The sequence below is a fragment of the Neophocaena asiaeorientalis genome, unplaced genomic scaffold, assembly GCF_003031525.2.
Source record: "Neophocaena asiaeorientalis asiaeorientalis breed wild unplaced genomic scaffold, Neophocaena_asiaeorientalis_V1.1 scaffold67, whole genome shotgun sequence".
NCBI classification, from domain to species: domain Eukaryota; kingdom Metazoa; phylum Chordata; class Mammalia; order Artiodactyla; family Phocoenidae; genus Neophocaena; species Neophocaena asiaeorientalis.
Window position 1 is genome coordinate 6,525,952 of NW_020173731.1, and position 21,483 is coordinate 6,547,434.

General features: G+C 41.4%; 1 protein-coding gene across 8 annotated transcripts in view; it reads right to left on the reverse strand.

Moving 5' to 3' along the window:
* Window positions 1-21,483, reverse strand: part of HHAT (hedgehog acyltransferase) — a 334,459-nt gene that overhangs the window by 64,980 nt on the left and 247,996 nt on the right. For all 8 annotated transcript variants that reach the window (XM_024751038.1, XM_024751039.1, XM_024751044.1 and 5 more), the window contains one exon: window positions 12,745-12,946. In XM_024751038.1, coding sequence (XP_024606806.1) covers window positions 12,745-12,946 — 202 coding nt within the window. The remainder of the gene's footprint in view (window positions 1-12,744; window positions 12,947-21,483) is intronic.

Consider the following 21,483-nt stretch of genomic DNA (forward strand, 5'->3'; position numbering starts at 1 on the left):
CTTGAATAGATCATGAGAAACTGGATTTGACTTCTTTCTATCAAACTAACCATCTGTTCTTAGAAAGATTACTTTTACATTCCTCATCTGTAAAACTGGAGGTAGTAACACTTGCCCTGAAGGGTTGTTGTGATGGGTAAATAATATAATGAACATGAAAGATCTTTGTGCAGCGTCTGGTGCAGTTCCTTCTACAGCACAGGATGGCAGTTACAACAGTCGCACATCCACGTGCTCCTGAGAATGACAATTTTAACCTTCAATTTCTAACATAAACTAAGCATCCAGGGTCAACTAAGCAAAACCGGCGGGTAAGTCCACCCTCTTCCCTTTTCTCTCAATAATCTTTGATTAGATAGCAATACTTATTCACTGTAGAAAAGGTTGAAAATATAAATGAGCCAAAACAAGAAAACATGCACCATAAATAGTCTGACCATTGACGTTGTAGTGTATAACCTTCCATACGCTCTTCTATGTTTCAATTTCTAAATAAAAATGCATTTTTATTATACCTGCTATTTCGCATTCTTCATTTTCATCTTCTCACAGTGAAATTACTGCAACATCATCACTTTCAAAAGCTGCATAGTTGGCTTGACAGATGTCCTGCACCGTTTATATTATACTCTTTCCTGTCACCCTTCAGGGGTTAAACAGTGGCCGTTCGAACACTCAATCTGGCCTATTGAGTGGATTACAGGGTTGACACCAGAGGAGAAAGCAAGAGCCACCTTAAATTGTGTGTTTCAATACATGTTGGTGATCAAGAGTACATTGATTCCAACCCAGCTCATCTCAAAAAAGGCCAGCAGCTGCTTGATATGCTTTTTAAAGCAACATTTATTTCTAGACATTGAAAGGAATGTGAGATATTTTGGAAGTCCTGCGCATTTCTGACATCTCAGAGATTTAAAAATGAATAGATAGACAAAGATTTACTGAGCTCTGCCCACCAGAGCAAAAGCCAGCACTACCCACCACCAGTCCCTCCCATCAGTAAACTTGCACAAGCCTCTTAGATAGACTCATCCACCAGAGGGCAGACAGCAGAAGCAAGCAGAAGTACAATCCTGCAGCCTATGGAACAAAAACCACATTCACAGAAAGACAGACATATGCAAACAGAAAAGTAACAAGGAAGCACAAGCTTTAAAGGACACAACAGACCAGATAGATTTAATTGATATTTATAGGACATTCCATTGAAAAACACCAGATTACACTTTCTTCTTAAGTGTGCATGGAACATTCTCCAGGATAGATCACATCTTGGGTCACAAATCAAGCCTCAGTAAATCTGAGAAAATTGAAATCATATCAAGCATCTTTTCTGACCACAACGATATGAGATTAGAAATCAATTACTGGGAAAAAAACATAAAAACCACAAACAAATGGAGGCTAAACAATACGTTACTAAACAACCAAGATATCACTGAAGAAATCAAAGAGGAAGTCAAAAAATACCTAGAGACAAATGACAATGAAAACACGACAATCCAAAACCTATGGAATGCAGCAAAAGCAGTTCTAAGAGAGAAGTTTATAGCAATACAAGCCTACCTTAAGAAACAAGAAAAATCTCAAATAAACAATCTAACTACACCTAAAGGAACTAGAGAAAGAAGAACAAACAAAACCCAATGTTAGGAGAAGAAAAGAAATCATAAAGACCGAACAGAAATAAATGAAATAGAAACAAAGAAAACAATAGCAAAGAGCAATAAAACTAAAAGCTGCTTCTCTGAGAAGATAAATAAAGTTGATAAACCATTAGCCAGATACATCAAGAAAAAGAGGGAGAGGACTCAAATCAATAAAATTAGAAATGGAAAAGGAGAAGTTACAACAGACACCACAGAAATACAAAGCATCCTAAGAGACTACTACAAGCAACTCTATGCCAATAGAATGGACAACCTGGAGGAAATGGACAAATTCTTAGAAAGGTATAACCTTCCAAGACTGAACCAGGAAGAAATAGAAAATATGAACAGACCAATCACAAGTAATGAAATGGAAACTGTGATTAAAAATCTTCCAACAAACAAAAGTCCAGGACCAGATGGCTTCACAGGTGAATTCTACCAAACATTTAGAGAAGAGCTAACACCCACCCTTCTCAAACACTTCCAAAAAACTGCAGAGGAAGGAACACTCCCAAACTCATTCTATGAGGCCACCATTACCGTGATACCAAAACCAGACAAAGATACTACAAAAAAAGAAAATTGCGGACCAATGTCACTGATGAATATAGATGAAAAAATCCTCAACATAATACTAGCAAATAGAATCTAACAACACATTAAAAGGATCATACACCATGATCAAGTGGGATTTATCCCAGGGATGCAAGGATTCTTCAACATACGCAAATCAATCAATGTGATACACCATATTAACAAATTGAAGAATAGAAACCATATGATCATCTCAATAGATGCAGAAAAAGCTTATGACAAAATTCATCACCCATTCATGATAAAAAAAAACTCTCCAGAAAGTGGGCACAGAGGGAACCTACCTCAACATAATTAAGGCCATATATGACAAACCCACAGCAAACATCATTCTCAGTGGTGAAACACTTAAAGCATTTCCTCTAAGATCAGGAATAAGACAAGGAGGTCCACTCTGGTCAGTAAGATTCAACATAGTTTTGGAAGTCCTAGCCACAGCAATCAGAGAAGAAAAAGAAATAAAAGGAATACAAATTGGAAAAGAAGAAGCAAAACTGTCACTGTCTGCAGATGACATGATACTATACATAGGGAATCCTAAAGATGCCACCAGAGAACTACTAGAGCTAATCAATGAATTTGGTAAAGTTGCAGGATACAAAATTAATGCATGGAAATTTCTTGCATTCCTATACAGTAGTAATGAAAAATCTGAAAGAGAAATTAAGGAAACACTCCCATTTACCATTGCAACAAAAAGAATAAAATACCTAGGAATAAACCTACCTAGGGAGACAAAAGACCTGTATGCAGAAAACTCTAAGACACTGATGAAAGAAATTAAGGATGATACCAACAGATGGAGAGATATACCATGTTCTTGGATTGGAAGAATCAATATTGTGAAAATGACTATACTACCCAAAGCAATCTACAGATTCAATGTAATCCCTATCAAATTACCAATGGCATTTTTTACAGAACTAGAACAAAATAATCTTAAAATCTGTATGGAGACACAAAAGACCCCCAATATCCAAAGCATTCTTGAGGGGAAAAAATGGAGCTGGAGGGATCAGACTCCCGGACTTCAGACTATACTACAAAGCTACAGTAATCAAGACAATATGGTACTGGCACAGAAACAGAAACATAGATCAACGGAACAGGAAAGAAAGCCCAGAGATAAACCCACACACCTATGATTAAGTAATCTATGACAAAGGAGGCAAGGATATACAATGGAGAAAAGACAGTCTCTTCAATAAGTGGTGCTGGGAAAACCAGACAGCTACATGTAAAAGAATGAAATTAGGGCTTCCCTGGTGTCACAGTGGTTGAGAGTCTGCCTGGCAATGCAGGGTACACGGGTTCATGCCCCGGTCCGGGAGGATCCTACATGCTACGGAGCGGCTGGGCCCATGAGCCCTGGCCGCTGAGCCTGCGCGTCTGGAGCCTGTGCTCCGCAACGGGAGAGGCCACAATATCAAGGGACAAATGATTAATCTCCAAAATATATAAACAGCTCATGCAGCTCAATATTAAAAAAAACAAGTAACGCAATCCAAAAATGGAGGGAGGACCTAAATAGACATTTCTCCAAAGAAGACATACAGATGGCCAAGAAGTACATGGAAAGCTGCTCAACATCACTAATTATTAATGAAATGCAAATCAAAACTACAATCAAAACTACACCTCACACTGGTTAGAATGGGCATCATCAGAAAATCTGCAATCAACAAATGCTGGAGAGGGTGTGGAGAAAAGGGAACCCTCTTGCACTGTTGCTGGGGATGTAAATTGATACAGCTACTATGGAGAACAGTATGGAGCTTCCTTAAAAAACTAAAAATAGAATTACCTACAACCCAGGAATCCCACTACTGGGCATATACCCAGAGAAAACCAGAATTCAAAAAGACATATGCACCCCAATGTTCATTGCAGCACTATTTACAATAGCCAGGACATGGAAGCAACCTAAATGTCCATCGACAGACAAATGGATAAAGAAGATGTGGTATATATATACAGTGGAATATTACTCAGCCATAAAAAGGAGAGAAATTGGGTCATTTGTAGAGATGTGGATGGATCTAGAGATTGTCATACAGAGTGAAGTAAGTCAGAAAGAGAAAAACAAATATTGTATATTAATGGATACATGTGGAACCTAGAAAAATGGTACAGACGAACTGGTTTGTAGGACAGAAAAAAAGACACAGATGTAGAGAATAAACGTATGGACACCAAGAGAGGAACGTGGTGGGGCAGGGTGGTGGTGTGATGAATTGGGAGATTGGGATTGACATATGTACACTTATATGTATAAAATGGATAACTAAAAAGAACCTGCTATGTTAAAAAATAAAATATCATTCCAAATAAAATGAATAGATATATATACATATACACATATATAAATGCACTATATATATGCTACACACAGTCACAGCATATATATACAATACACATCATACATAATACATAAATATACACTGTAAATAAATACATACTGTAAACTATATTGCACTAAGTATGTGCATATTATTTTGGAATGAAGGGACTATTTTACCCTTCCATTGATAATAGGAACACTGGAAACTCAAGGTCTGCTACCTCCAGTGGGTAATTTGGATTTTCTGGGAGGAAAAAGAGACCCAGATTAGGAAACACACATCCACAGCTTCAGCATGTACCTAATAAGATTGTGCTTCGTCCTAAGTTCATCTATAGAAAACTGCTAGGCACTAGACTGTGCTGCCAAAGCAGAAATCAGGGTCTCTCACATAAAGAATCTCACACCACAAGCCACCTAGAAAAGCCCGTTTCAACCATTTACGTTCAAGCCGTGGAATCTCAACTTTGGCTCAGTATTCTTTCCCGTGGCTACAGGTCCCCAGGGTGAGGGTTTGTGCTGCGCACTTGGAGGGGACAATGGACAAGAGTGCCCTGGAAGCAGCAATGATGAGAGAGCTGCCCCTGCCTTGCTTAAGCCTAAACTGAGAGGGACGGGAAAGGCAGCAGAAGCCCCAGAGCTGACCAGACCAGGGGGGCTGAATATCTGAAAATTGCCTCCATTTCAAGCCTTCTCTCTGTCAGATAGCAGACTCAGTAATGGAATGTTAAAAAAGAACCTTTGAAAATGCTCTTGCCTTTCTAAACATATTTGAACTAAAAGGTGGAATTATTTGCAGCATTCTACCACTCAGACAAAGAGGGTTTAAGGCACGGGTTCAGATTCCCACAGAGAAGAAAATGTATAACCAGTGGATTGCACCATGTTTCCTGCATTGTTAATGATCCTTTGGAGTGGGAGACAATGCGGGGGGCGCCAAGAGGTCGTCATCCACCAAGGAACACATTGTTCATAACAACGGGCATTGCTTTTTTGAGACCCAGGGGCCCAGGTGAGGGCTAGCAAGCTACTACAAAGGCTAATTTAACGTGTGGGATTAATATGTTAATTTGATGCCCTCCTGTTTGGTTAAGTGTTGCATTTTTATATTTCTAAGTCTGGCATTCAAATCTCTTTATGGGGGGACTATTTGGCCTCTCTAACCTCTTTTCCTCCATTCTCCCCAGTGACAGCCCCTTGACTGTCAAAGCAGCCTCCTCACCTGAGCATGGCACGCCCACGCCTGACTTCAGGCTGTGTGTGCTATTCCCCTGGCCTTGAGCCTGTCTTCTCTCTACTTACCTATCCAAATCTAAGATCTTAATTCCTCAGAATCCTACTCAAGCCCCAGATCTTTAAATAAACCATTCCTAAAAGCTTAGCTCACTCTGACCACCACCCCATAAGAACATCAGCTGCCTCTATGACTCAATTGGGTCTCTCTGCACATAATGCCTTATACTGGTCCTCAACTGGTGTGCACACATCTTGCCTCTCCAACCAAATCATAAACTCGGGATGGGGATGATGACTCACCGCTCTTTTCTTCCACTGTTAGCTCTCTGACATGGAGCCATAACCTCACCTTACTTGACTCCCCCATAGCATCAACACCATTGACCACTCCCTCCATGAAGTACCTTCTTTTTCTTGGTCTCTGTGAAATTATCCTCTAGATTTCCCTCCCACCTCTTGGCTCCTCCTTCTCTATCTAACTTCTAAATGTTGGTGTCCTCAGTTCATTCCTGGGCAGTCTCCTTTTCCTCTCTTTCTGTACTCCCTCTCTTTAAAAAGTCTCAGACAATTCCACAGCTCCAAAATATCATCTACATGCTCCCAAACATCTGTCTCCAGCCCAGACCTTTATTCCGAGCAATGCCTGGGAAGAATAGGCCAATTAGTATTTTATGATATTTATGAAGACAAGTCCATTTTTTAAATATAAATCACTTAGCTCCTCATGGAGAAAAGCTCTCATTCCGTGGTTTTATTGCCTCTCTACTCCAAAGGAGCCACTGCAAAGATGATCATCCTGATAGGAGGCCAGGTGAGATACCTTATTCATGGAGAAAATCAACTAATAATAGACTGTACCATTATACACTGATAGACTTGTACACTGTATTCACTGAAGCACCAAAAGAATATGCAAAAAAAGGAATGAGGAGGGAGGGATCAAGTCTTTCACTCAGAGTTCCCTAACTGCAATGTGTCTCCCACATAGGGCACTGAAATTTTTTTTTCCTAGATGAGCAAACTCAGAAACAAAGGACCAGGTTGACTCTGCCTAAATGGGCTCAGTCTAAGAAGGGTTCTGGTCTGAAGAAAAGGGTCATTGACAGGAAGCACTTGATCTCTGTTTGTCGAAATGAATGCAAGTGGTGGAGGAATAGAAGATCATGAGCCATTGTCCAACAGAATAACTCTTCTCAGACCAGTTTGCTTTGTATTCCTTCAGTGAGTTAGCTGGGCTATGATCACTGACCTCCAGTGAAAAGAGTTTCTGATCAGGCCAACTGCCATGTACATCTTGCCAACTGGTGAGTTAGGGTTCCACAGAACTAGGAAACCATTGGGTGGATCATGCCAATAGTTTTACAATCAATTATCCTTTCAAGTTGACTGACCTCTCAAACTCCCCTTCAAAATCAAACTGATCAATATAACTGATAAACTGAATGGACATCACCACAGAGCTATGGGTTCTTTCTGACACAGCAGAGCATCAGGTCCCTCCAAGAACCATTAAACTGACCATCCATGATTTTCACTGGAGGCATGTTTTCTCAATTAAGTCTATACATAGAAAGTTTACTGCTTCAGATAGGACATAAATCAGCTCAGCAGGACACTCTTGGGGCAAAGAAGAAGGGACAAGGGCTGGGGGAAGAGGATGTATTTAAATTACTCAATGAAATGGAAATCAGGGGTAGGGTGGGTGAGCAGCTTGAGATATAGATTCTCCTTTGTGTAGGAATAACTAACAAGCACCCTGAAGGTGTCTTACTTCAAAGGAGAGATCAAAAGCTTTAAATGATACATTAAACAAGATGGACTTAATTGATATATATAGGACATTCCATCCAAAAACAACAGAATACACATTCTTCTCAAGTGCTCATGGAATATTCTCCAGGACAGATGATATCTTGGGTCACAAATCAAGCCTTGGTAAATTTAATAAAATTGAAATCATATCAAGTACCTTGTCCAACTACAACGCTATGAGACTAGGTATCAATAACAGGAAAAAATCTGTAAAAAATACAAACATATGGAGGCTAAACAACACACTACTTAATAACCAAGAGAACAAAAGGAATCCAAATCAGAAAAGAAGTAAAGCTGTCCCTGCTTACAGATGACATGATACTATACACAGAGAATCCTAAAGATGCTACCAGAAAACTACTAGAGCTAATCAATGAATTTCGTCAAGTAGCAGGATACAAAATAGTGAGAGTGGCAGGGACATAATATACACTACCAAACGTAAGCAGCCAGATAGCCCAGGGAGATCAGCTCGGTGCTTTGTGACCACCTAGAGGGGTGTGATAGAGAGGGTGGGAGGGAGGGAGACGCAAGAGGGAAGAGATATGGGAACATATGTATACGTATAACTGATTCACTTTGTTATAAAGCAGAAACTAACACACCATTGTAAAGCACTTATACTCCAATAAAGACGTTTAAAAAAAAAAAAAAGGAGCGATCAAATCGAGAATTGGCAAGAAGTAGTGTCTCTCTACTGATGCTTGAAAATGTTTCCACTTATTAAAAGATTTCTGTGCTGAACACAAATTCTAGCTCCCCGGGAGAGTACTTGTACAGAGAAGAAGCACGCTGCTTTAGCAGTAACTCCTCTTCATCCACCCTGCTTGGTGCCTTGTGAAAATGCCTTTTGTCAGCTTCCCACAGCTCTGGGCCTCAGTGAGTCACAGCCAATATTCCCCCCTCTCATAAAGCAGCAGGGTACCAGGAAGGCTGACTCCTCCCTACCCTTTTCTTTCTTCTATATATATTTTGTGCGTCACTAGACCAATTAGTGTCTACCCTGCTACAAAACAATCTCCCTATATAATGTTCAACAAGCCTCAGCCTTAGTGAGTTCTTCCAGTATTCAATCTATATTCTTCATGCTGCTGTGTAAGCTTATTACCTCTTATATGCCCCTCAGTAAAGTCAGAAAATATATTCACTCATTCATTCAGCAAGTATGTACTGCATGCTTCCTCTGCGCCAGGCATCATATGTGTCAAGGATACAGATCTCTGATTTCATGAGGCTTACAGTCTGGTGAGGGAGATAAGGATTAAATAAATTATTGTATAAAAATATTTCATTGTAACTGTGATAGGTACAACAGAAGAGACCACGTACAAGGTGCCCCCAAATGAGTTACTAATTGGGACCTGATTGACTTAGGAGGGTCAGTAAAGGGTACCCAATCAAGCTGTCATTGAAGGTGAAATCTGAAGGATGAAATAGGAGGGAAAGGAGCAAGAGCACTGTAGAGATGGAAGAGCCTGTGCGGGGGAGCTGGAGCTGGAGGGCCCAGGTATGTAAACGAACAGAAGGAAGGACAGAGTGCGAGGGGAGAGAGGCAGAGAGGATGGAGAGAGGTAGCAAGATCGAGATCAGCCAAGGCCTTATAGGTCATCTTAAATATTGTGGACTGAGCCCAGAGAAAACGGTATGCCACTAAGGATTTTAAGGACAGCAGCATGGTTTGTTAGGTTTTTATTGAGAAGCATCATTTACTACTATGAGAATAATGAACTGAAGAAGGCAAAAGTGGAAGAGGGAGAGCAGTTCAAAGCTACTTGGTAGACTGGGCAAGAAATGATAACAGTGGGGTTAGGATGATTCAGTGGAAATGGAAACAATTTTTAAAAATTAAGATCTACCTAGGAGGTAGAATGTACAGTACATACAGGTAGAACTGGGAGAGAGGGAGGTACAAAGGATAACTTGATGGTTTTGGCCTTGAGTGACTAGAAAGATGACGGTGGCTTTTGTAGAAAGAGAGAATGCTAGAGGCAAAGGAGTTAATTGGAATTATTGGGGGACGGGGGTCCACGAGGTCCGTATTAAGCGTGTTAAGTCTGAGATACCTGTGAGATATTCAAGGGGAGAGGTTCAGTAGCCAGCTGGATATACAAGGCACCACATCAGTAATAAAAATCATTCTATATTATAGCAGAGTCAAACACTATATTCTTTTACTTCTTTTTTCTTTTTCTAGAAAAGGGGTATGTTCCAGAACTGTATTATTCAAAATGGAAGCCACTAGCCACAAGGGGGCTACTTAGATTCAAATTAATTAAAGTTAAATAAATTAAAAAACTAGTTTCTCAGTGATGCTAGGCGCATTTCAAGTACTCAGGGTGGCTCGTGACTACTTGTATTGGACAACACAATGGACATTTCCATTACTGCATAAAGTTCGATGGGAAAGCCCTGGCTAGAACGTCAGAGGGCTTCCTATTTACAACACTCAGCTCTGACTGGTCTTTCAGTGAGCGTTCAACTGTCACCAAGAAATAGACTCCTACTGTAATTTGTGTCCCAGACAAAGCTTTGAGGTTGAAGATGAAGAAGATATGGGAAAAGAAGTAATGATAATCCTTGTTATTCAGATATCTTTCAATCCATCATAAAAAAGAAACAACAAAACAAAACAGATGAAGGATGAAAGGCATGGGGAGAGTGTATAAGAGGCATGGGGAGAGAGCCCATATTTTAAAAATACTATCAGATCAACTGGGGAGACTAAAATCAGATGAAATTAAGTACCAAGGAGGCATTAAGTGCTTATTTGGATTTTGACAAAAGAATGGTAAATTTATAGCCAATATTTTACAATAACTATAAATGGAGTATAACCTTTAAAACTGTGAATAACTATGTTGTACACCTGTAACACATAATATTGTACAATAATATTGTACCTCAATTTTAAAAATGAATGGGAAATGGATTCATGAAAGAGAGGGAAGGATGTAACCCAAGTGGGGAAACAATTTATTCAAAAGGCTGTGTACATCTGGAATGCCAGCCATGTTTTTCTGAAAGAAAACAGAATCTGTGCTGAGCTGTATAAGAAGCAGAGTAATGGAGAAAAAGTCCTTAAGTGAACAAGTGGAAGAAGAACTAAAGAACCCAATTTGGAAGCATTAATTGTGTGCTGACTTACTGAGGCTAACTCAGACACGCAGCTAACCACTGGGGGTATAAGTGATAACGGGGTCCTGACCTTGTGCTCAAGGAGCTCCTAGTCTAAACAGCCATAGCCAACCACCAGGCTGTCAGGATGCAAGACAGGTGATAAAAATAGGTTTTACAAAATGTGTTCTCGCTCAATAAATATGTAAACTAAACACCACATTTGCAATATACAAGACGTATATCTCACCAAAGAAACGCATGTTCAGAAATCACTATACACCTGGGAGCTTAAATTGTGGATGGAAGCTCAAATGAGGTGAACACGTGAAGGTCCTGGAATGAGCTGTGATGGGGCAGAGCAGACATTCAAGTGCTTCATCCTGTGAGCATGTCTTTTCACTGTCTTCCTTCATTTTTAACCAAAATTAACAAGCCAGACACTACATTGCCACAGCGTGGGTTACTCCTTTAATATTTTAGATTCTTTAGATTTCTTAGTAACGTAAGCCATGGCTCAAAGTCTACGGAGCTCTGCATAAGATTAAGTTCAAGGTTAATGTCAGACCCTTCATGAGGGAACATGGAAATGTGTCATAGGGCTTCAGCCGGGACTGAAAAGAATTTTCTGGCTTTCATGCCTGATGACTGGCGGTGACGTTTGTAACCTTTATGATACCACCCTTTATGGTTTTTCTTTGTGTTACAAAGCCATGACTTTCATTGAAATTCCACTTTCTACTGGAATTCACTGACATTTCTTTCCTGCTGATTGCTGGGTACCAGTACTGAATAAAATACTTATCTGTAAACATACATAAACATATTTAACTTCCTTCAGGAGTGTTATTTTTGTTATGTGCTTTGTATCAGTTTTTATTGAAACAACTGTCCACTTGTACTATGGCTATCTTTATAGAAAAACACTCAGATGTATCATATTTTGGTGATGTTGGCTTTCTGAAATACATTTGCTTTAGTTGCAAATACGGGGGGAATTTACCCACGTTAATCATTTCCCAGTAAATCTCTTGTGTTTTACTGCCGGCCATGAACACTGATGCTAGCATATTTCTTTTTAGATACTTTTTTTCAGGGTTATCGGAATACTGCTGCATATTCAGAATTGATGATTTCCTATAAGATTCTAATACATACTATGCCACACTTACATGATAAAACACTTGCTCATAGTTTAAAATCATTTAAAATATGTGTGTAAAGAAAAATGCTTAATTTTCCAAATCATTTGCCTATAGAGTGCGAATGTGTCTTAAATCCTTACCTGATTTTTATGCTACTAGAACTTACCAAAACAGCAACGATTAAAAATACCAGTACTACTCAGTATTGGCAAGGGCATTCTCAGGCACTGTTGGGTAGGAATGTAAATTGGCAACCTTTGTCTACAGGGCAGTTAAGAAACAGGTAAGCAAGTATGTATGGCAAAACTTAAAAGTGAGAAAACCTTTAACTTAGCAATGTTACATTGAAGAATGCACCCTGGTTATGATAGTCATCTCAATGCAACTGGTAACTGCAGAAAAACTGGAAGAACATGTTAATAATAGGAGACTAATTAAAAAAGTTATGACACATCCACATAATGGAATTCTATGAAGCCATTAAAAAGGGTTGTTAGAGGGCTTCCCTGGTGGCGTAGAGGTTGAGAGTCCACCTGCCGATGCAAAATTTAGAAGAATGGGATTAACAGTGGTTTCTCTTGAGGAGACCTTTTTCTTTCCTTATACTTGTCTGAATTTTCTAATTCTCATATAATAAGTATGTATTACTTTTATAGTTAAAACATTTATTTTTAAAAAATAGCTACAGAAGCCTCTTTTTCAGCTGTCCTACCTCTGGGCACACGAGTTTTGAACCAATCTAGCAGGAATGACCCACAATGGGGTAAACGTGATGACCGCCTTCCCTCCCAAACCCAGTCCACCGAGCGTGGCTGTCCCCTACTGCACAAGCAAGGACCCAGCTCACCAAGCTGTCCTGGACACGCGGCGCCTGCACAAGCCTCTGGACTCCGTTCTCCACGGTGACTCCCAGCCAGTTGAGTGTTGCCCAGCACCAGAGGTAGTCATTCCCACCATGCCAGAAGCTCACAAACGCAAACGTCATTGCAGTGGAAAACAGTGTCCCTAGCAGGCCGTGCTGGGACCCGCCCGCTGGAATGTACACATACCTAGAGACAGAAGAGGCTTTTAGGAACCATGTGGAGGGCTGTCCCGGCAATAGCGCTTTCTCCCGGGCTTGATTCTCCCATCACACATTGCCGTTCACTGTGTGCAGACCCTTCCTGACTTCCAGGAAGCCACAGAGCACTCCCTGAATTCTCCATCACACACGGAGGTGGCAATACATGAACCTCAGCTCTGAGGGCCTTTAGCTTAAATGAACACACAGGCTAAAGAGCTCTCACTACTCGAGCAAAATAGCACTTACAGGAGGCAGGGTGAGGAGTACTGAATTTAGAGTTTCTAAAAGGGATGCACCCCACCGTAGAAGCTCACTCACAGAATGGCAGTTAAGTTTCTGGTTACATGAGGACACCAGACTTCAAGGCAGCTATGTATTTTACAGCTCAAAACTATTAAGTTTCTGGTAAACCCAGTATTTAAGCACAGTTGCTGAATTCAGGCCCCTAAATGGCAGGACAGCTCCTGCAGAAGAGGGGGGCCAAGGCCAGACCCTCGCACTTTCCTGGGAAGCTGCCCGGAAGCAGTACGAATTCGCGCTGTGCTCACAGGGCAGCCGACTTATCACCCGAAAGCTACAGCCATCCCTCGGGTATGTTCTCTACTGTTGAGACAGCTGTCTGACTACATACCCACAGAGCCGTGTTCTTCAACCAGTATGTTCCTGCTAGAGTTGGGCAAAACTCACATCTTGGGCTGTCAGGATCTGGACAACTAGGAACACGCCCTCCTTACAGCAGCCTTTTTTAAAAAGCCCATAGGCCTTTGTTTACTGCTGGTCAGTGCTTCTTTGTCCAACCTTCTTCCACGAAGGAGAAGGAAATCATCATTCCCTGAATACACAGTGTGTCCCAGGCACGGCACTAGACACTTTCCATGGATCACTCAGCTTGATTCTTTGAAACACCATATGCTGTTCTAGCATGCCAACCCATGGACAAGTTGTCTTGTTTATATATTATTTTAATATTTTGTCAGAAATGTTATCTTTAAAATCATTTTCGAATAGAACAGTTTTATAGGCAAGCCAAAAAAAACCAAAATAAAAACCATTCCCCAGTCAATAAATACTTCTAAAGACTATGTGACTATAAGTATTTTTAAATGTACTCCCTCACCTTCCAAGGTGCTCCAGGTTAGACGGTAGCTTATGTGATCAGCTTAGCTAGCCCCACTATCTGGGTGAGAAAAACGGGCTGAGAAGGGGAAGAGCCTAGATGCAAATCTGCGACTATGGCACCAGAGTTAATGTTTTCCGTGACACCTCTGGGTTTATTTTGAAAGCCCTCCTATCTTACATCCCAATCTGAAACAAACCGGAAAGCATGTGAGAGTGTAGGTATTTCAGAAACAAGCGAAGCAAAGAAAATACTTTCTCTTGTGCACAGACAAGACCATCTTGACAATCAAGTTAGCAAATACGCATCAAGCACTCACTACCGATTAAGGAATCCTCCATCTGCTGTCAAGCATTTATTTAGGTCTCCAGGGCAGGCCTGGCATTATGAGCAACGCAGAGACATAAGACGTTGTTCCTGCCCAAAGGACAGGTATAGCTGGTTGTGAAACAATAGCAAACAAGTCCCATCGTTAAGCTGATACGGTACTTGTTTGCTATATGATACGGTAGAAAGTATACCAGGAGGGCTTAAGAGTGTGGAGGAGAACAGGGTCAGTGGAGGCGAGTGGGTTATGGGAGGCTTAATGGTAAAGGTCCCCACCCTGGCAAGGCCTAGAGGATGAATTTTGCCAGGCAAAGGGGAGAAGGGTGGCTGCTGCATCATGGACCAAGAAGGGGCGGGCAATGAGCCAGAAAAGCCTGACAGCCCCAGGAACAGGTGTTTTATTTGGCATTCTGCTGCCCCCTACAGGCTTCTTGGTTATTGGTGTAGAATGCTCAGCAGAGGCAAAAAACGGACCACAAACCTCTGCAGCCTCCTACCTGCGTGAAGGTAACGACTGACCCATCATGGAGCTCCATGGGGCTATACTCCACTTCATACAATCAGTTCTGTGTGTAAGAAGGTTGCATGTTAAAAAAAAAAAAATGGGGTGGTCAAACCAAGTTCAAAAGGATAAGAAATAACTGCTGTTTACAGAAACTTTGCAGATAATCATTTTATACAACAAGTTACTTCTGATCCTAACACTCTTCTCATCCAACACTGGTGTGTTTTATGTTGAGATTTTTGTTGTATCTCACTACGTTAAAGTGAGCTGCACTACATATATCAGAAAACCCCAGTATAGAATAAAAACCTCGCATCGTCCACATCAATGGTCCTTAATATTAGATTCAACTCCAAAAAGAACATGTTTTCAAGCTTGTGACAAGGAAGCATCTAGCCCCGTAATTACATGCACAGCTATTTCAGGCATCTCTTGGCATCATGGCTTTGTTACTTTGCCTTCAAAAGTGACAGCCGACAAAAATCTCTGGAAATTCCTTTTACTCCAGAAACTCATATATGGCAGGTCTCCAAAGACATGAGGTTGCTTGCTTGGTTTAAACCAGAGGAGGGTATGGTTTCTAGACTGGAAGACAAAAATCCCTTCTTCTCTCTTAATTTCTAGAAGGCAGTAGATACAGCAAGGAGACCGAGCATGTTTCCTTTTTACAAATTCTACAGACTTGTGTCAGTTCCATGATTAATAAAAACAGAAGTACGTGTCTCTTTTAGAAAAGCAGTAGTACGACCTCACTTGCTTAGATCCGCTGCACACTGAAATTGATTTCCCAGTGGAAGAAAGTATTCAGTACCACCTTCTCAGCGAAGCAAAAATAAAAAGATTTTTCTTCCTGTCAGTGACTGTGTGAGCTTGAGTGTGCACTAGGCCTGCCCCTGCCAGGATGGCTTCGCGGGGTCACTGCTTGCAGAGAATGCTGCCTGAGGTAGTTACCATCCATCTGTGCCACCTTATTAATTTAAAACCATCTAACAGAATTAATGCAACATAGCAAACCCCCAACTCAGGAGGAGGAACCTATTTAAAATGTAGATGTTATTTATAACGTCTACCCTCTACTGAATATCCATGTACCAGGTACTTTATATAAACTGTTTCTAATCACTTACACAACTTTGCAAGGACCAGCCCTATTTTACATGGGAGAGGTGGAACCCGAACCTAGAATGTTCTACTTTCAGAACCTCTAGGCCTGTGTTCTATGAAGCCATTTACTGTAATGGGAGCATCTCTTGGTGAGATGTTCCTCTGATTCAACCAAATCTTCAAAGCGGTCTCCACAGAAACATCCAACCAGTATTTTATTAACTGAAGAAAGATGCTCATTATTTACAAAGGAGTTTAGGCCAAGGAGCTCTGTGCCAGAAAGCCAGAGTTACAAGTTCCATTTTTAAACAGACTAAATAAATTCCTTCTGTCCCACCTACCGTCTTGTCCAGGCAGGCATCCTGCAGATGTCTATGTTAGAAGTTAAGTATAAGAGGTTGACGGTTGGGGCTTGTTGCTGAGTAGTAGGCATACGTGAAGGGAGAAGAAAGTATCTATTTCCCTCATACCCACTCTGAAAAGCGACTCAAGAATGTTTGACAGTTGGGACAGGGGTGGTGAGAATCCACGTGGTAACAATAAATGCTGGAGAGGGTGTGGAGAAAAGGGAACCCTCTTGCACTGTTGGTGGGAATGTAAATTGATACAGCCACTATGGAGAACAGTACGGAGGTTCCTTAAAAAACTACAAATAGAACTACCACACGACCCAGCAATCCCACTACTGGGCATATACCCAGAGAAAACCATAATTCAAAGAGGGACATGTACCACAATGTTCACTGCAGCGCTATTTACAATAGCCAGGTCATGGAAGCAACCTAAGTGTCCATCAACAGATGAATGGATAAAGAAGATGTGGCACATATATACAATGGAATATAAATATAATACAATACAGTATATAATCTATACTATATTATATATAATATATAAGTATACTATGTTATATGTAAAAATATAATAAAATATAATGTAAGTCTCAGTCATAAAAAGAAACAAAATTCAGTTATTTGTAGTGAGGTGGATGGACCTAGACACTGTCATACAGAGTGAAGTAAGTCAGAAAGAGAAAAACAAATACCATATGCTAACACATATATGTGGAATCTAAAAAAAAAAAAATGGTTCTGATGAACCTAGGGGCAGGACAGGAATAAAGATGCAGAGATGGAGAATGGACTTGAGGACACGGGGAGGGGGAAGGGTAAGCTGGGACAAAGTGAGAGAGTAGCATTGATATATACACACACTGCCAAATGTAAAATAGATAGCTAGTGGGAAGCAGATAAATAGCACAGGGAGATCAGCTGGGTGCTATGTGACCCCCTGGAGGGGTGGGATAGGGAGGGTGGGAGGGAGATACAAGAGGGAGGAGATATGGGGATATATGTATACATATAGCTGATTCACTTTGTTACACAGCAGAAACTAACACAGCATTGTAAAGCAACGATACTCTAATAAAGATGTAAAACAAATTTAAAAGATTTTTAAAAAGACATTACTCTTAACATCACAATTCTCTCTTTTTTTCCAGGACCTACTCAATAGCTTCCCGGCTTGCCATGTTAGTTTCAAACCCTTTGCCACGAACCCCAGACCCTAGCGAGGTAAGAGGATGAGGCACCTAAGATACTGAAAGACTTGGTTTTTACTGTCCCATGGATTGAGTTGAAGTTGCTGACTTCCCATCTTTAATTACCTATTACTTGGCTGAGCTGGGGCAGGCAGTGGCTGACATCCTATTCCAGCTCTGCCTTATCTTTCTACCCTATTTCCCACTAGTTCTCTCGAAAAATCCTGAAATCCTGAACAAATGGGGCTTTCACACTTCTGTGCTTTTGGTCATACCATTTTCATAACCTCCATCCTCTCTGGTTTCCCAACTCCTCCAGGAAGTCTCTTTTAAATATTCCCACTCTCTACTTAACCCAGAGAACCTACTGTTTGTACCAGTGAATTGAACTGTTATTCATCAAAAGATGTCTTTTCTATTATGATGGTCATTTCAGCTAAACTGTAAAATTCTTTTAGGCAATTCTACATATGTATGTGTGTGTGTGTGTGTGTGTATGCATGCATGCATTATTATATAGTTACTAGTCAACAGTATTTAAATACCTAACAATATAATTTTCATTTACTTTTCATAATCTCCAATAGCTTTTACATTTGTGATAAACTTTCACACTGTCACAGACCCATTATGAAAGATTAGGAAACAAGGAAGGATTACACAGACCTGCTCTCATTATTGGGGAGACTTTGGAAGACACCCATTCCCAAAGAATATAGAGACCTGATGGCTCTGAAGTCTCCCCACACTTTGTAACCCTACTTCCCCTATTAAAGTAAAAATCATGCAGCCCCAAAGCTCCAGACATATCCCAACCTTGAGAGATTTCAAAAATGACAAGTACTAGCCTTTTAAACACTAGAGTCTTTAGTGGCTGGGAAGGGAGGACTTCTGGCTGTGTCTCATTGGTGGTAAGGTGACCCCACCTTGGCTTCACCTGGGCTCTGAGATGAGTTCCTGCTTAGAGTTCTCTGCAGAGGTGGCCGTGCTCTCCTAAACCCAGATCTCACGGGCAGTGGCTTCCGCAACCCGACCCTGGCTCTGGCTTTGGCCTTAGCCCACGTCTGAGTTCTCTTTCTCACAGCCCAGTGATGACCCACCAGTCAAATCCCCATCCTCCAGGTAGTGGACAAAGGTCTGGTGTTTAGTTCTCACAAAGGAACTAAACTATATATTTACTTATTAAAAGTTTTCAAAGGAAGATGCACGCAGAAAGTATAATTTACTTTTAGTATCTTTCTGCCCAGTACAGATCATAATGGGATTTTAATAAGTAAAAACCAGCAGCTGGTTAATGGGCATCTGTAGACCTTATCTCTGGAGGCTAAGAGAGGTCCACTTTCAAAGCAGAGGGCATGTCTGAGCTGGGCTAAGACTTTACTGAAAGATGCTGGCTAAAGGTTTTGTATGCAACTCTGAAAAATTGCCTATTAAAAATGTTATGTCCTATTTGGCAACAAAATACTGTGGAATTTATAAAAGAGAGATTAAAACCTGGCTATATTTAGTCTACATTTAAACTTCTAGGTTCATGTAATTAGATGCCAAAATTTTTTTAAAAAATTAATCTTTTCATTCCACGAAGCCAGTAGCTCAGTGGGCTGAAGTACCGTGCTGATGAACCTAAGCCTATAACTTCCATCCTAGAGAAAGATTCAACTCTACCCTCATAAACCAAAACCCAAACTCTAGCTCCCCAAAAGCTCTATCTTCCTTCCTGCGGAAGAGGCTAAAAGAGCATGAATGGCTCAGCCCAGCTGCCCTTACCAATAGAACACGCCCAAGCAGCAACAGCAGCAAGGCATGGGACAAGAAGGAGGGCAGCACCCGGACGCTGGAGATGTGGCCTTGGTCCTGCTCTGCCACTTACCAATCTCTGTAACCTTGACCTTGACAATCAAGGCTGCTCAGCTTAAGTCTGTACACTGAGCACATACCGGGAATGTTAAAATCTTCTTTGGTGTGAGTTGTTGTAAAGATCAGATGATACAATACACGTTTAAGGAGTTTGGAGATTTGAACACTCCATGTAAACAGAAGGATGCATACTTAATAACAATGGGCCAGCGGCAACATGCCTGCACTCAGGAAAAAACAAGGTGCCGTTATCATAATGAATAGCATCCCTATATTTTTCACAAGCATTTCAAGGCACCAAGACCTCCGGCCTGCTTGCTCAGGGATGTTCTTCACTTAAAACCATTAGCCTTAAATATGCCACCATTGGCACCAGGTCGCTTAGTGCTAAGGGGTCAAAGCTAGAGCGGAGGAAAATTTTTTTCTCCTGCTCTTCTAGGTTCTTTGGCTGGGCTAACAACATAAGAGACATAGGCAGGTTAATAGGAGAAAGACACATTTAATTACATATGCAGGGGAGTTCACAAAGACAGTGAGACTCCAGGGCAAGTGAGGCAGTTGAGGCTCATATGCTGTCCTGAGCTACGGAATGGGAAAGGGATCTGGGGCTTCAAAGTGTAGGAAGAGAATTCAGATGTTTGGCCATTAGAAGAGCAGATGTTTGGCCATTAGAAGTTTGCCCTGCCCTGCAGATAGGTCTTTCAGATAAATACGTTATCTCTGGTAATACCTCTTTTTCTGGTACAGGCCCCCTGTCTAAATTCTTTGAGATAGTTAAGTTAGAGGGAAAAGTTTTTCCTGAGTCTGCTGGATCTTGACTGCCTGCAGCTCAAAATAATCCACATGCCAAAGTGGCATCTTTGGGGGTTGGCACATTCTGCCCCCCTTCAAAGTGATGGGTTCAACACTCACATGGACTTGTTGATTATGCTTAACCCAGACACCTGATACAGGCTACAGAAGATCCTGTAGGGGCCACGTGGGCGGATCAGGGCAAAGCAGCCTCTACCACAGCTTGGTCTGATACCAACATCTCACCTTCAAATCGCCGTAGCCCTTCCGCTCAGGTCCCCTCTTATCTACAGAGTACAAGTCACCTCACCAAGTCTTTTCCTTATAATGGGGGACTGCTGGGCGGGCAGGACCCGAAAGTGCTTATACTGGTTTAGTCATTCAACTCGTTTAAAGCAGCCTACTAATGTTCCAGAGGTTAGAGTCTTGGTGATGCCTACGTCTTTGCAGTATTACAACCTTCGTGCTTACAGACTGAAAAAACAAACAAGTCTTTAAGATGTCCTTCTTCAAAAATGAGCTTCTAGTCACAAATGAGAGATGGGAAGGCCCAGGGGGTGTGTGCTTTTTCCCTCCATGGGACTGCTAACCCTCTTTTGCTTAAGAGCACACTGAGGCCTCAGCAATCCCCAGGGTTCCCGGGCCCACATCTATTTTGGGTTATACACAAACACCATATAAAACAGATTCTTTGGAGTTCTGAGCAAAGGAGAGTGAGCGGGAGTTTGCACTCTCTAGTGCTAAGGACTTGAGTCTCATCGCGAATAAAAAGGTCCTCAAAGCCTCAGTTTAATAACCACCAAGACTTCCTGGCTGCCTGCCTGTCTTCCCACCTTCCTCCTGAGAGGATGCTGAAAGCATCTATAAGCTGCCCTAGGCCGGACCAAGAGGGGGAGGGTACAAAAAGCCGGCTGTTGTGCAGGCAAACCCGCATGTTTGTAGGATGGAGGTGTGTGTGATTCCGTGTCTCAGAGTCAGAAGGAAAGGGTTGAGGGGAGAGACCCCATTGTCCCCTTCTCCTAACACACTTCTCAGCCTTTGCTCCATCAGCAGATCCCAAACCCAGGGTCCAAATTACCACCGTCTGGGGCATATGCCTCCTCTTATCAGCGGCTGTACTGTGTCTCCTTTGTGCTCCCTTTTCAGCTCTGCCTCTCACCCACATCCTATTCAGTGCCACTCCTGCTCGTCCTCATCTTCTCACTCATTTATCACAGCTGTTAGGAAAATGTTCACTGTAAAACGAACATGTACAACTCAAAAATGACTGTGCTGGTCCTG